This window comes from Miniopterus natalensis, chromosome 6 (genome assembly GCF_054644295.1).
Source record: "Miniopterus natalensis isolate mMinNat1 chromosome 6, mMinNat1.hap1, whole genome shotgun sequence".
NCBI classification, from domain to species: Eukaryota; Metazoa; Chordata; class Mammalia; order Chiroptera; family Miniopteridae; genus Miniopterus; species Miniopterus natalensis.
This window is the reverse complement of record NC_142086.1, coordinates 74,758,761-74,774,926: the sequence shown is the minus strand read 5'-3', so window position 1 is coordinate 74,774,926 and position 16,166 is coordinate 74,758,761. Positions and strand designations below refer to the sequence as shown.

The 16,166-nt window shown below is 40.2% G+C and overlaps 1 protein-coding gene across 2 annotated transcripts in view; it reads left to right on the top strand.

Moving 5' to 3' along the window:
* Positions 1-16,166, top strand: part of ARHGEF26 (Rho guanine nucleotide exchange factor 26) — a 101,031-nt gene that overhangs the window by 59,268 nt on the left and 25,597 nt on the right. For both annotated transcript variants that reach the window (XM_087818369.1, XM_016222614.2), the window contains exons 6-10: positions 2,007-2,159; positions 5,028-5,157; positions 7,375-7,449; positions 9,553-9,642; positions 11,967-12,121. In XM_087818369.1, the coding sequence (XP_087674495.1) occupies positions 2,007-2,159; positions 5,028-5,157; positions 7,375-7,449; positions 9,553-9,642; positions 11,967-12,121 (603 nt within the window). The remainder of the gene's footprint in view (positions 1-2,006; positions 2,160-5,027; positions 5,158-7,374; positions 7,450-9,552; positions 9,643-11,966; positions 12,122-16,166) is intronic.

The window sequence follows — 16,166 nt, the reverse complement described above, 5'->3', positions numbered from 1 at the left end:
TGCTAAGTGAATTTTCCTTTTCATTGGGAAAAGCCAAGTTACTGTTGTTTTTGGTTATATAGTTGCATTCTTTCAGCTTGTAACAGTTAGCTAAAGACAAGAAACTAAAGAATATTTGCCTCGAAGTTATTTATTTCTTAGATTTACATGATAATAACCTTCTGCATGGTTTCTTCTTTTTTTCCATTTTCTTTGAACATTTTCTTCAAAGCTGCTTGGAATTAAAATGAAGTACAGATATTTTGCATTTATATGAAAACCAGCTAGAAGTGAACTAGACTTGACTACATACCACCTAGAATTGCTGTGGCTCAGAATTCTCACAGATGTGCGTTTTCAGCGGTCCATTTGACATCTCCAAGACAAAATTAAACTGCTTCCTTCTTGCTTCTCCCCGCTTCTCCTAAATCCCTGTTAATGACCCACCTTGATGCCCAAGTAGAAACCTTAACTAGAAATCCCAGCGTCTTCCTAGGCTTTCCCATCTAAGGAAGTCCGGCCAGCTAACTGATAAGGAGCAGTGAGTGATGTGCTTAATGCTAAAGAACTTACTGAAAACTAAATTTCCCTTGTATTACTGTTTCAGAAGTCAGCGTTTAGAAATTATTGTTGATTTCACCTTCATCACATTTTTTGGGGAAAATGATTGGGTCTTCGCATGATAGTTATTTCTAATAGGTTTTCCTACCATTTCAAATTTGGACAGTAAGTGGGCTCTAGGGAAGTTCTCAAATTTTAGTGTTCATTCAAATCATCTAGAGATCTTGCTAAAATGTGAGTCCAAGTTGGGGGAGGTGGGTGGTGAGGTTGCGCATTTCTGATGTGCTCTTAGGTGAAACCAGTGCTGCTGGTCTGTGGACCACATTTTAAGCAGCAACACTCTGGGTGGAAATCTATGTCAAATATCTGATTTTGATGATCTGTTAACATTGGAGTCAATCTTTGGTTACCAGATAAAATACAAGACACCCATGCAATATTTGATGCATATTTTTACTGAAAAAGTATTCATTATTTATCTGAAATTTAATTTTAACTGGACTGGACCCAATATATGCACAGACAAATACGCAAACACTCTAAATGTGGCAACCCTAAATTGCAGTCGAAGTAATTTATGAAGACACTGATATGTCAATACATATTATTAGATTTAAAATAATATGCTGCAATAGAGGACTGGGTAAAGAAGATGTGGCACATGTACACAGTGGACTACTACTCAGCCATGAGAAAGGGTGAAATACTTCCATTGGCAACAACATGGATGCGCCCTGTGAATATTATGTGAAGTGAAATAAGTCAGTCAGAAAAAGCTAAGAACCATATGATTTCACTCATATGTGGGATATAAAACTGAAATTTGTGGACACAAACAGCAGTGTGGTGGTTGCCAGAGGGAAGGGGTAGGAGGTGAAGAGGGGGTCCTGATATATGGCCATGGGAGAAGATATGACTTTGGGTGGTGGGCACACAGTGCAATATACAGACCTTGTAACATTGAAACCTACACCTGAAACCTATATGTTCATATTAACCATTGTCACCCCAATAAATTTAATAATAATAAAAAAACTAAATAATATGATTACTTTTATTTTAAGAGAAAGGACACATAGAACTAGGTTTGTTTCAGACTTGTTTTTAAGCACTTATTTAGGTGTTTTGCTCATATGCTTTCCAATATAATAAAATATGTAAGCATCAACCTCCCCTTCAATATCTAGGGAATTCTTGAAAAATAGTGAAATCTGTATTTTCCAAAACATACCGGAAAGCACAGAAATGAACTAGATTATCAATGTTGTAAACCGACTACTTGAAGTTATAAGGTGTTAAGACGACAGATTTAAATTTAGACTTCTTTTTATAGTTTTTTGTTTGTATCTTTTTGAGTTGGTGCTGGTACTGTTGATATTTTCAAACCCTGTATAAAAGCATAACGAGGGAAATCTGTTATTAAAGCATATAGAAGAAAGCGTGAATGCTTTTCTTTGTTTTTTCAGATTCTTTACAGAGTTGGAAGCAAGACATCAGAATAATATCTTCATAGACGACATAAGTGACATTGTAGAAAAGCACACAGCGTCCACATTTGACCCATATGTGAAATACTGTACAAATGAAGTCTACCAACAGCGAACACTACAGAAATTGTTGTAAGCTATGTTGAATATTACAGTTTTAATTGTCGAACCTTTTTTTAATTAAGTTGCATTGGTTGAAATTAATTGATCTCTTAAGTCATGTTTAGAAATGTCCTCTGATGGCCCATTTCTCTGGGACAAATGTTTAAGAGAATTGCACATTTGAGTAGAAAAATCTAGTCTGGAGAATTTTCTCTCTAAAGCAGTTAGGAAATTAGTTGTTTCCCGTGTTTTTGTGCTTAATTATTGTGATCATCATTTCAAACCCCCTCGTTTTCCAAGCCTTTAACTGACCATTAAGCATTTTGTCTGAGGCCAGGAGAGGGTTTTTGAGGAGGCTGGTTAATGCCTAGGATCCAGAGTTTTCTCTTGTACTCTAACCTTCTTCCATTCAAATGACAGCTCTGTTCAGTTGTTTGTTGGAATCGATGACTTTCCCCTTGGGTAGTGAGGAGGGAAGGTCTGAAAGAAACCAATGGGGGGAAAAGTCCTCATCTCTATCCATGAAAGAGTCAGCAACTGTTCAGTAATGTCTATGTGGTTCTATTTTCCGGGCCTTATTTATCACAAGTAGCTGGCTGGTTGCTGTTTTTTAAAACTTTCTTTATTGATTTCAGAGAGAGGAAAGGAGAGGGAGGGAGAGATAGAAACATCAATGATGAGAGAGCCATTGACCGGCTGCCTCCTGCACGCCGCCTGCTGGGGACCGAGCCCACAGCCCTGGCATGTGCCCTGACAGGGAATCAAGCCTCGATCCCCTGGATCCTAGGCCGACGCTCAAACGCTGAGCCTCGCCCGGCCGGGTGGTAGCTGTTTGCTTTGCAGTGCGGTTGCACATGCTGTGAACTCAGTTTGGGGACTTACTGGCTGTTACCATTCTCCTCCCCCCTGGGACTTGTGGCATTTGGGACCTTGGCGTGGAGCTCTGGCCAGCTCCTCTGTAAAGTGTGAGACCGTGTGGAGAGGTGGGGTTGCTGATGCGTCATCACCTCGTGGCCCTTTGGAGAAGCGGCCCCTCGTTGGTGAGATGGGCTGATCAGCCCCCTCTCCTCCACATGCTCGAGAAGCTCCTGGATTGGCAGGGTGGGAAATCCAGCTGCCAACTCCAGGTGAGGTTTTCAGCACGAAGCAGGGTTTGTCGTCACTACTACCATTTGGGGCTGGACCACTCTTTGTTGTGGGGACTGTCCTGCATCCTGCACATTGTAGCGTGTTCAGTAGGGTCCCTGGCCTCTGCCCACTAGATGCTGGTAGCACCCCTTTGCCCCAGCTGTGACAGACATTGCTGAATGTCCTGCAGATATTGTTGAATGTCCCTTTGGGTCAAAATCACACTGCTCATTTTTCCTCACCTTGCTGCCCCTGCTGGGAACTGCTGATGTAAAGGTTGCTCTGTAACTGTTAGAAAATGCAAGTATGTGTTCGAAAACAAAGTCTTAAATTAGAGCTAAATTTTGGGGGGGTTTTCCCTTTTTTTTTTTTTTTTTTTTGCAGGATTAAGAAATGTGAATAGGAGCTGCTTTACATTATGTAACTCTTAAAAAATAAAGGTTTTATTGAAATTCGCTTACTGATACCATTATTTGAGCTTTCACCTGGAAATCAGTGGCTGTGTTTTCAGAAGCTGTGTTGCAGTTGATGTGAATTTATATTTAGAACAGTGACATTCAACCTCACCTGCACTTTGGAAACTCCTGGGAACCTAAAAGCAAGCAAAAAAACAAAGCCCAGGGTTCATCCCAGACTAATCAGTCTCTTTGGAGGTGGGGAACTGGGACCTAAGTGATTTAAAGATGCAGCTGGTTTAGAGTTTGATTTTTTTCTCTTCACTTTCTAAAAATCTTTCGAGCCAACGGGAAGGAAGACAAAACTCTTCACTTTGGAAAATGAAATAAAAACATTTCTGCAAAATTTCTTTTAATTTGCTATTCTGGCTATTTCCTAATTTATTTTTAGAAGACTTAAACCAAATCATCTAATTTTCAATATATATATATTTTTAAAAAGGTCTCAGTTGCCTCCGCCCTGCTTCGTGCCCTGCCCCCTTCCCCACCCTCCAACATCCCTGCCCCCTCCTGGAAAGTCACAATGGAGCTCCTCAGAGCTCCCCTGGGGGTGAAGTGCGGTGAGGGTGAGAGATGCAGGGCTGAAGGCACCCACTGAAAGTCAGAAGACCTTGGCTTGACTTCTGTCTCTGCCAAATACTAGATCTATTATTTGGCAAGTCGGGGACCTTTCTGAGGCTCCATTCATATTAGAATCCCCTCTTGACCTTCCTTAAAAGTTACATGGGTGGTTCCATATAAGATGTTATATGTCAGTGTATCTTGCTAAATTCCATAAAGATATTGTGGCAGTATTTTACTGTTTTTATGTCACTGGGAGAGAAGAAACACTGGCTGACAATAGTCAGAAGGTTTTCTGTCTTAGAAGCTTTGAAAAAGTCCAACAGCCTCCTAGTTAGTAAATCCAGTCTGACATTTATTCCTTAGATTATTATTTAGTGCCAGAGAAGTGGCTTAAAACAAATCATTTGTTATCTTTTTAATGGGATGTTTATAGGTTATCAGAGATGAGGTCTAGTCTGTATACTAACTCGTAATTGAAACGTTCACCATTACGATGCTTTTAGCTCGCCGTTTGTTTACTTTGTCTTACTGTTCCTACTGGCACCTTAAACTCACATCTTATAGCAGCCTTGACTGTAAAAGGCAGACAAGCCATCTCTGCTTACCTATGCCATTGTGTGTTCATGTTCTATATATTTAAAATCATCGATAATACATGAATTGATCCCAGTATTTTATACTACATGTGTATTTGCTTCTTAACTGGAGGAGGCAGGACCCTGAAGATTCTTCCTTCTTCGTTTTCCCTCAGAGCCACCAATCCATCTTTTAAGGAGGTGTTGTCCAGAATCGAGTCCCACGAAGACTGTCGGAACTTGCCCATGATCTCTTTCCTCATTCTCCCCATGCAGAGGGTGACCCGCCTTCCCCTGCTGATGGATGTAAGATGCGACTTCTGCGGGTAGCTGTAGGGCCATAAATCTCACTAAGAACGTTACTCTTCTTCCACTTAAATTTATGCATCCTCCCTCTATCAAATCCCCCGATTGAGTGAGAAGGTGCTATTCCATTGGAAAGTCTCACTTTTATCTAATATCTTTGGAAATCATCTTCAATTTAGATTTGTGTGGTCACTGAAGAATTTAGATGGCATTACACACAACATTTTTGGAAGTGGGAAGAGTACTGACTTCTTGAAGTCTGGAGTCCTGGATTCCTGTGCCAGCTGAGCCACCAGGCCTATGACCTTGGCCAACTCAATTAATCTCTTTGGGCCTCCATTTCCTCAGGCCAATCACTAAGATTCCTTTCCTATAGTTTTCCTGAGACTTCATTGATTAGTATACAGGCTTGTGCTGAGTTATATTAGTATTGTGAGTTGTTCAAAGATAACCTTTAATGGAGCATCTACTGTGCTTTCTTCTGTAAGATTTATCAGAAGTAAAGAAGTTTTAAACAAAAAGATTATGTTATGCTATGTGACTTCTAAGACTTTTATAAAAATATGAAACTTTAGTTGTATAGGGAAATATTTCAAACTACTATATTAAATACGAAATGAGTGCTTTTTAATGTAAAATTTCTTGTAATGTTACAAATTTTCAGGGTTCTTTTTTTTCCTTCTTCTGAAAATGCATTTTAGCCATATTTCCTTAGATTTCGTATATACTGAGATCTCTCAGCCCTTTATATTCTCTCTGTTTAATTTTGGCAGAATTGCTTGACTACATTGGAACTCACAAAACCTAACATCCCATGGTGGAGGTTTATGCCATTGTTGTCCATGGGCTCTAATTTTGGGGGGTTCAGAGACCCTTTTGAGATTCTGCGTAAAGCTGTAGTCATTCTGCCTAGAAAATTCTTGTGCACATCATTTCCATAAAATTGAAGTGTGCAGAGACAGGGTGAACTTAGGATGCCTGCTCTCGGGGACATAAACCAGCATTTTAAAAACTGCTTTCATACTCCTTAGTGGGTCATAAAATTGATTTTTGAAAAATGAGCACTGTTTTTAAAAAGTTAGAACATACAGTACATGTTATGTACATGGGTCATAACATGGTTAAATATTATTTCATAAAAAAAAACTTGTTTCATTTTTGTTTGCATGTTTACTGGTTGCGGTGTTAAATATTTCTTACAGTGGGTCGTAGTAAAAAAAAAATTGAGAATTATTAATATAAACCCACAGGTGCCACCCTCTGTGTTTCTTCTGACATATTACACGGAACAAGCCTGACACCTGACCAGTTTGTAGGCCTGGCACTTTACTGCATTTTAGGTACCAGTGGTTTGCTAGGTCCAACTACCTTCCACTTTCGCTTGATTCCTGTTGCCTTAATCTGTTCTGTGAGAGAATCTGGCCACTGAGGCAGAATCTAAATGTACTTAAGCCACTGTCTTTTCAATTTTACTTCATTTGGAGATTTAATCTTGTTTTGAGATGATTTAAGCCTAATTGAGACGAACAGTTTTAGCAATTAAAATGGTTTTGAATGGGCATAGTTCCAAAAGTTATGTGTAATTCAAGTTACCTTGAATCGACCCTCTTTAAGCTCAATTTTACCATCACAAAAATTGCAGTATAAATCTATCAAGAGAAAATTTAGCAGCCTTTTTCTCTTGATCATTTTATCCAATTGTGTCATCTGCAAAATTAATTAACCTCTAAATAATAATGAATGTGATGACAAGTAAAATAATTTTATCATTTATTGAGGGCCTACTGTGTGCCAGGCGCTCATAAGGAACTTTACATGTATCGTCATTTAACCCTTGCAACCACCTGTGGATGTAGTTGGCATTGTTCTGAATTTACAGATGAAGAAACTGAGGCTTAAAGAGACAAAGGACAGGACTTGCCCAAAGTCAAATAGCTAATAAAGGGCAGAACTCAGATTTGAAACCAGGTGCATCCACCTCTAAAGTCTATCCTCTTATTTAACTGTTTCCTAAAATGGATTGACTTGGGTTCTTTGTTTTTAAAGACTACTTCCTTGTTTTGTAATTGGATTTTAATGTCATCGCCATACCCAGCCATAATATTGTGTTCAGCATTGTTAAGTTTGCTGTGAGTAAGAGGATATGTCTGGGCATTGGTTTTATTGTACTTAATAAAATAAATCAGTTAATTTTTTTCTTCATTTTCTTCATTCCAGACTATCTGTCAAAAAACACCTAAGGACTCCCCGAAATATGAAGTCTGCAAAAGAGCCTTGAAGGAAGTAAGCAAGGTAACTGTTGCCTAGCTCATCAGACACTAGGCCACTCAAATAGCTCGGAAGAGAATGTGTCTGGGTTTGATGCTGAAAACTGGTAGATTCTCATAGCCTTTTGCACAGCATTCTTTAGATAGCTGAAAAACAATAATGTTTGCCATACTCAGGTGAAATGCGCATTTTTACTGTGTCAGTCAGAAGTCTCATTTTCTCGTGGTGTCCGAATAGCTATTTATTTATTCTCTCATTAAATAACTATTTATTGCATATCAACTACTGTGCCAAGCAGAATGCCAGCCTTTGAATATGGTGATGAACAAGGTAGTTGTGATCATTGCCCCCCCCTGACACGTGCCATGTCAAGGGGAAGGCAGACATTAAATAGGAATTGTAGTGAAGGATGGTGATGACAAGATAGGGAAGAACACAGTAATGGGAAAGCTGAACCTAAAGCAAGAGGAGCTTTGAGCCAGGGATTGGGGGAAAGAGAGTCTCGGGTATATATAGAGAACCAAAGGCAAGAAAGTGTTTGGAGAATTTGAAGAACTGGAATGTTCTTCATGTGACTGTAGAGCCTAGTCTAGGAGAGAGTACTAGGGAGCCATGCTAGGAATTATGGAACTTACCCTAAGATGATGCGGAAGCTATAAATTCATGGGTTGTGAAAGTGACTGTGGGGAGGGGACCAGTTATGTGGCTTTTTATAGTTGATTAGGTTTGAGATGACAGTGGTGTGTACCAATGTGATAGAAAGGTGGAGAGAAGCAAACCCGTAATTTTGGGAGGTAGGGATGGAGATTGAGTAGGTGATCATACTAGGGTCAGAAGTCAAGGGATATCTCCTCTGGCTTGGGCATCTAGATAGATGCTCTTACTTATCTCTACAGTAGAAACATGGGAAGCTGATGAGTTCCATTTTGGATATGTGTCACTGAGATTCCTATAGGATGTCCAAGTTAGCTGAGTAACCAGGTCAGGAGCGCAGTGGAGAGACTGGAATTGGAGGCATGAATATGGGAATCATCAGCATGTGGATGATGTTTGAAGCTGGGAAAGTGGCTGAGGTTACCCAGAAAGAGTGTGTAGATGAAGAAGAGTCATGAGCCTGAGCTAGAACCACGAACAACACCAGCATTCATCTTGTTTAGAGACAAGGAACCAGCAGAGGAGACTTAAAAGTCAGGACAGAATATACCAAGGAAGGAGGAAAACTGTGATGGCTGCAAAAGAGCAGATGATTTGGTGGAAGGAAGGTCAGCCCTTTGAGATGGCTGTGGGACATCCAACAAGAGATGCCTTCTAGGTGGTTGGTTCTCCTGGCAATCAGCCCTCATCCCATGGTTAGCGGCTTTTAAAAAGTTACCTCATTGACATAAACTCAGGTGTTTTTGAAAGGGGCTTGTTATAAATCAATATCATATTATAACTAAACATGCCCCTATGGCTCCTACATAGGAAACTACAAGGGTTTTAGGTGCTATGTGCCGGGAACTAAGGGCAAGGACCAGCTATATATTTCTTACTGTAAACCGCAATGTCACAGGCTCTCACCAGAGGACTGAATGCATTTGGTTGTACATCATTCACTAGTTCTAATGAAAGTGAACTCCCCTTAGCTTGGCCATCCTTGAAGAATCCTTGGCCATCGGGTTCCACCTGCATGAAGGCTCCCCTGCTTCAGCATTCTGTTTACTGGTCACACGTATTTTGCCTGTACCATTGCTTGGAATCCGCCTGCAGCTGCTCTGACTTGGAAATGAGGACTGTGGTGCAGCGTGCCGAGGCTGAGGCCGAGGCCGAGGGAGGGGGCGTGGGTAGAGGCCGGCAGAATGCTCAGGGACTGGCCTGAGGAACCTGTGTGTGGAGGGCGTGATGTAACAAGAACACGTGAAGGATATGTGTCCCTAAACATTTTCAGGATACTTTTTTCCTCTGTCTTCACATCCTAATGACACTACTTCCGAGTACACTGTCTTAACTGTAAAACTCAGCTCTTTAACTGTCAGAAATGAGTCTCTGGAGCTTCCCGAGCGCTAATTATTTCCTGGGAGAGATCTGCATTTGAAAGTGAGGTTTCTCGCCTTGACCCCCTAACCCTCTGCATTTTTCTGTTCCCAGTTGGTCCGACTGTGTAATGAAGGAGCCAGAAAGATGGAAAGGACAGAAATGATGTACACAATTAACTCCCAGCTGGAATTTAAAATTAAGGTATCCTTGCATTTCTTCATAAGCAGATTTATTACTGCTCTTGCTTACGTCTTCTGTAAATAGAGAGAGAGTTGAGGGCAACAAAGTGGATAGGATTTTACTTTTCAAAGAAGGGCCATAAATTGATTAGAGAGAGGCTGGTGGAAGGAGTAGCAGATGCTGAGTGCAGTTCTGCTCTTGCTTATGCCAGATACAGCGACCTTTCTGCAGCCCATAGAGTTAGGTATTATCTAACTAGAACATTTTATTTTATAGGAAGACACCAAAATTGGGGAAGGGGTAGTTAAAAATAATAGATTTTAGTATGGAAAGGAGATTTCTTTTAGATTCTCAGAGTGTCCTGCAAAACAGTGGTATTGTATCCCAGGGGCTGGACCAGGGTGTTCTCCCAAATCAAATAAGGACACTCCTTGTCCGGTTTTCAAAAACAAGATTGTTCCTGGATTGTTCTTTGCAAATTTGTGTTTCTCCCATAATTCTTTATTGACTGTGTGCTGCTCTTTACTGTTTGATACTGCTCAGGAGCAGATGACAAGGCAAACAAAAAAGAAAATGACAATTAATGGCAAATCTTGGCCATGCTCAGTCCATTGTTGGTTTACAGCTGAGTTCTTAATGGATGTGAATGCTCACAATTGTGATTCTATTTCATTTTATTACATGTAAATTTCATTAAGCAACTTAAAATGGCAGGTCATATTTGTTTTTATAGTAAAAGTGTTTCATTTTCTAACAAAATACATTTATAATATTGGATTTTTTTGTTTTTAAAAGAGGCATAGATACGTTGAAAGCCACTGTCCATTTTAACAATTTATTTTTGCCTAGTGGAGTATGAGGAGTCCATAAAAGTCAATCTAATTTAAAAACACGTTAGTTTTAAAAACTTTCTTTCCCCAGCCCCTGAACTAAGGACAGCCATAGGGCGCACGTACATTGGAACTTAACCGTGAAACTGTCCTTGGTTCATCGGGTAGGGCTACATGCAACCGCAAGATAGCGCTGTGTTTGTCCCCAGTAATTCCATACCTTCAGCAGGACCAGACCTGACACACAGGTCTTTGTGGTGGCCTCTTGTGTGCTGATAGGGTTCTCCAGAGTTAGCTAAGCAATTTTTGTCTGTCGGCCTTTTACATTTCAGCCGTTCCTGTTGGATTTGAGATTTGGGGGCTGGGAACTCTATGAACTCCTTTAATAGCAAGTTTTGAAAGTTTGAGGTCAGCCATAATGTTTCCGCTTCCTTTTTAAACCTTCAGGAAAACAGTACATAACTGATGAGCAACCTGCTTATAAAAATCCTTTATAAAGTTAAAAAAAAAAAAATCCTCTTAGCTTTCTTATTTCCTTCCTAATATCCTCAATTTCCTTTAGCTATTTTTAATCATTATTCCCTGAAAAGGATGACATTTGGTTGCTCTCCACTACTACAGTTATGTTTTGTGTGTCTGAGAACTTCTGCTTATTTTATGGATGTAGTTTTTTAAATCAGATTTTTGGCAGTAAGCATTTCTGGTAACTTAAAAAAAAAAAAAAAGAGCTCTCAAGGGTAAGGATTATCCTGTGGTTTTGAGAGTTTTCCAGTCGGAAACTGGAAACTGAATTTTTTAAAAACTATGTAATTTCTTGTATCCAGCCTTTTCTATGAGATTAAGATGGATTATTTTGGGAAAACTTCATTTTTCCAGCCAGAAAATGGCATGATGCTTTCGGGGATGAACTTCCACAGGGGAAAACGACCATAAACTTAAGAACAGGTGTTCCTTAGAATGTGGCTAAGTAAATAGTCAGCAGACAAATCATAGATTTGAGAGGGTTTTTTTCCCTTGTGAGTAAAGTCTCTCTAATTCATAAAGTGAACGCAGACTTTTATATTTCTCCCTTATTAACTACAGTTACCCATATTTTTCTGTATGTTTAGATTCTGACTTGTGATATTTAAAATAACTGCAGTTGATACTGATAGATGTCATTTTGAGGCTTTTCAGTTTTAAGTGGATGCTTATCCGTCTTCTTTTTTAGCTGAGAGTTAATAGAAAGGGAAATATAATCCTTTCTGGTGGACCCAATAACATTTTCTCATTGAATTTTAATCACATGTAGGCAAGTTAATAGTTTCTTTATGTTGGAAAATAAGTTGTTCTTTTCACTTTCTATTGGAGAATTACTATACTTCTCTAGTTATATTTCATTATAATATACCTATAAAATGACGATGTATGCCGTAATATGTATAATATGTTTGAAAGTAAGTTGTGGATTTTATTCTCAGAAATCTTAAAGGCACTCTCCTTTGGCTTTGGTGCTGAGTTCTTCTGTTTCTGTAGCCTTTCCCTCTAGTCTCCTCTTCCCGGTGGCTGGTCAAGAGAGGCGAGTTGACAGCCTACGTGGAGGACACTGTGCTTTTCTCCAGAAGGACGTCCAAGCAGCAGGTCTACTTCTTTCTCTTTAACGATGTCCTCATCATCACCAAGAAGAAGAGGTAAGCCTTGCTGTGGCGTTGCTCGCTGTGGATCCAGGCTCCAGGCTCTGCGATTCAAATGCTTGTTAGAGGTGATCATCCTTCCCAAGCTTGAGACATTAGATGTAAAGGTTCTGCACATGGAATCACAATAGCGTCTGCGCTCCATTTTCTTTAAATTACCTGTGCTGGTAAAACTTGAATTGTTACCAGCACCACCATTCTAGCCACTCTTTCTTGAGCAAAGCCACCATCTGAGCATTTTATACATTTGTATTATTGAGTTCTCATGACACCTCCGGAGAGACACCACTTCTATTCACAGTCAGCATTTTTCAAATTTCTTCTCCATGGAAACTTTCCTCTGGTTGAGAGCAAGCTGGGCTGCAAGTCTGGTGCTTCTTGTAACTTAATTTAAAATGCACTGCTCTTAATGGCTGTTAGTCTAAAGCCTTCCCCGGTGACTGGGAAGATGCTAGCGGTCCTCTAATACTCTCTTCTTAAGGGAGTAGGAGGTAAGTCTGTCGGTTGGCAGCGTGTTTCTTCCTCCACCTTCAGACTTCTGCTTGTATATTCATGTCCTGCTCTAGGGAGACGTCCAGGAGGAATCCTGTACAAGTCTTATTTTTACAGTATTTGTTCCAACTACACACACACACACACACACACTCACTCCCCTCAGCTCTGCCGTTCTCTAGGGAACATTCTTTATTAACTATACTCAGTATATGTAGGATTGTAAAATATTTTCCTGCTGGTCCTTCATAAATATTCCATCCTTCCCAGAATGTGAACTTAAAAAAACACCCATAAATCTGTGGTGTGTTATTTCCACATATGAAGGCAGTGGTAGTGGGCAGAATTGCTGACATATAACAGAAGTAGAGGTGGTTCTTGGGGTGTAGCTTAGACAAGATGAAGAGAATCGTGGAAACAGGCTTCTAGGAATATGTAATATAAGTGTCCAAATTTATCACACAATAGTTATTTAAATTCTGCTTCTAAATTGCTGACATTTTAGCTTGAGTATTCAAACTAACCTGGAGAGCATTATGCTAAGTGAAATTAGCCAGTCAGAGAAAGACAAGTACCATATGATTTCACTCATATGTGGAATCTAATGTACAAAACGAACTAACAAAGTGGAGACAGAGAACAGACTGACAACTGTCAGAGGGGGCCTGGTGAGAAGGGTGAAGTGATTAAGCAAAGGAAAAAAATAAAGACTCATAGACACAGATAACAGTATGGTGATTACCTAAGGGAAAGGGGGTTGGGGGGAGGTAGAGGAAGGTAAAGGGAGATAAATGGTGATGGAAGGAGACTGGACTTGGCGTGGTGGACACACAATACAATATACAGATGATGTATTATAGAATTGTACACCTGAAACCTATACAATTTATTAACCAATGTCACCCCAATAAATTCAATAAAAAAAAATTATAAATTCGAAAAAAAGAAACAGGTCAAGCTTTGCTTTTTGCTCCTTTTAGCCAGACTGTGTTATGAATTTCAGCTACTGGCAGTCTAGCTGAAATGAGAACTTTGGATGGTCTACCCTGAAAAGCTGTAATACAACTATGATAAATATGTAAAGAGGCTGACGATTGTCGTTCATGCTTAGGAAAGTAGTGTTTCCATGACTTTAAGAAGAAATGATTTATCTTACTTTGGGGCAGCTTAAATAGTTCTAGTAGCTAAGTAAATTTTATAAATAAAAGATCGGAGAGACATTATACTTTGTGTGTTTTTATGTTTTGTTGGTTTCCTATGAGATAGCATGTTTTTTTGGCTTTCGTGGAGATGTTTTGTTTTTAGAGAAGAGCAATTATATATGTGACTCTTCAAATGCCAGAACTCTTGACTTTTAACATCTTCCAGCTGTTGAAATATTTGTTCTGTCTCAAGGGACCAAAAGCTTTACCTAAACTTTTTATTTTAATGATAAAGTATATCAAACCAATTTAAAATATAATATAGTTTTGATTATGATGTCTTCAGTGACTTGACAAAACCATTAAGGGTATTTAAACCAGTATAGTACAACTTTTATTCTTGAATTTGCATAGAACTTCCCAGTGAACATAGGCTTTTGAAAGTTAGAATTAAGGTATATGCTATGCTACTTAGTAGTTTACTTTTCCCTCCTCAGGAGATTTTTGCCATTACATTTAATGTTGGCCTTCCCAGCTATCCTACATTTATTGCTCAGGAATGTTTGAACTTGTATTATAGTAAAAGGAAAAGCAGAATATACAGCTCCGATGGAGAGGGCAGCCTGAGTGCCTAACTTTGCCTTTACCAAAGCTGGAAATTTCTTGCCTTTACAATGAGCTCATCATATTTCTAAGGTGCTCTTGACTCAGAGAACGGCATTGGAGGCTGAAGTTGTTTATGGCCTGAATTGGTGGTGAGAGTGACAAGCAGAACAGAGGCTTGATAAACGGGCCTGGTTAAAAATGTACAGTATGCACAGCCGTATTTACTCTGCAGCTTCAAGGAGGCAACTGCAAATGCTTCGCATGCCAGAGCGGCCGCGAAGGAGATACAGCAGCTTTGAACCGGGCAATAGCTTAGGCTTGGCCACAAGGTGCAGATAAGGGTAGCTCCCTGTGCCAGCTCTGCGGCACTGATTAGCCACCCACTGCCTAATTGTGATTCCAGGCTTCCGTCGAGGAGCCTAGCTGCTGGGTCTCCAGTGGTTTCCAGCCTCAGGGAGGCTCCCCGGCTACTGGCAGAGACAGCTGGGGAGGCGAGTGGCTCTTCCTGCTCCTTCCAGCCTGGCAGCTGGTTCGTGCTGAGCGTGCTCTGCAGATGGCTGGGGAGTGTGGCTGCCTCCGCCGTGCAGAGCCTGTGCTGCTGCTAGTGCTCAGCAGCCAGGGACCACGGGCTGTCTTCTAGGACAGGAGTTTTTATTTATTTTTTTTAGAATATCAAAAGTTTAAAGTTTCCCCCTGGCCGGGCGTAGCTCAGCAGTTGAGCGTCGACCTAGGATCCAGGCGATCGGGGTTCGATTCACGGTCAGGGCACATGCCCGGGTTGCGGGCTCAGTCAATGACTCTCTCATCATTGATCTCTCTCTCTCTCTCTCTCTCTCTCTCTCTCTCTCTCTCTCTCTCTCTTTCCCTCTCCTTTCCTCTCTCTGAAATCAATAAAGATATATTTTAAAAAAAGAAAAAGTTTAAAGTTTCCATTTGCTCTGAGCCATTTATGAGTCATTGTATTAATAGTCTCTTCCACCACATTTCAAAAGGATACAGGATCAGTTCAACTGTTTTGGATGAGAAAGTGAAATCTTTGGTAGTTGTAGCTTTCATTGCAGGTTACCTGGGGACTTTTAGAACAGAGTTCTCAACACAGCACTACTGAGACCTGACAACCCTCTATTGGGGCTGCCCTGTGCTCTGTGGGGTTTTTCAGCAGCTTCCTGCTCTCTACCCACTGTGTGCTAGTAGCACTTTCCTCCCGGTGTGACCACCCAGAATATCTCCAGACATTGTCATATGCCCCTGAGGGTCCTGATTGCTCCAGTCAAGAACCACTGTCCTGGAGTGATGGCAGACTGTCCCCCAGCATTGCCTTCAGTGTAGTGAAGGTGTGAAAATCTATCAGACCTGACATAGCAATAACCAATTGCCATATACTCATAGATTAATGGGTAATGACTTATTATACTATGTAATCTGTGCCTTGTAATAATTTATTTATAATTATCCATTATGATGTACAGACTATATGCTATGTACAGCCTTAGGAATTTACTGCTATTGTCCCACTTTTGCAGTGTGAAAACTGAATCCAAGACCTAAATAGGTTCAAACTTCCAATGGCTTATGCTATAAGGTAGTTAACGGTCTTATAATCCTCATAGAGCTGCCTTATATCTGGCTTAGATCTCCCCTCCCAGTTTCTTCTGTAGCTAAAAACAATTTTTGTCTCTGTATTAGTTTCTTATAGCTGCTGTAGCAAAGTACCACAAATTGGGTGGCTTAAAATAATAGGAATTTATCGTCTCACAGTCCTGGAGGCAGGAGTCTGAGATATTGGCAGGGCCATACTTGCT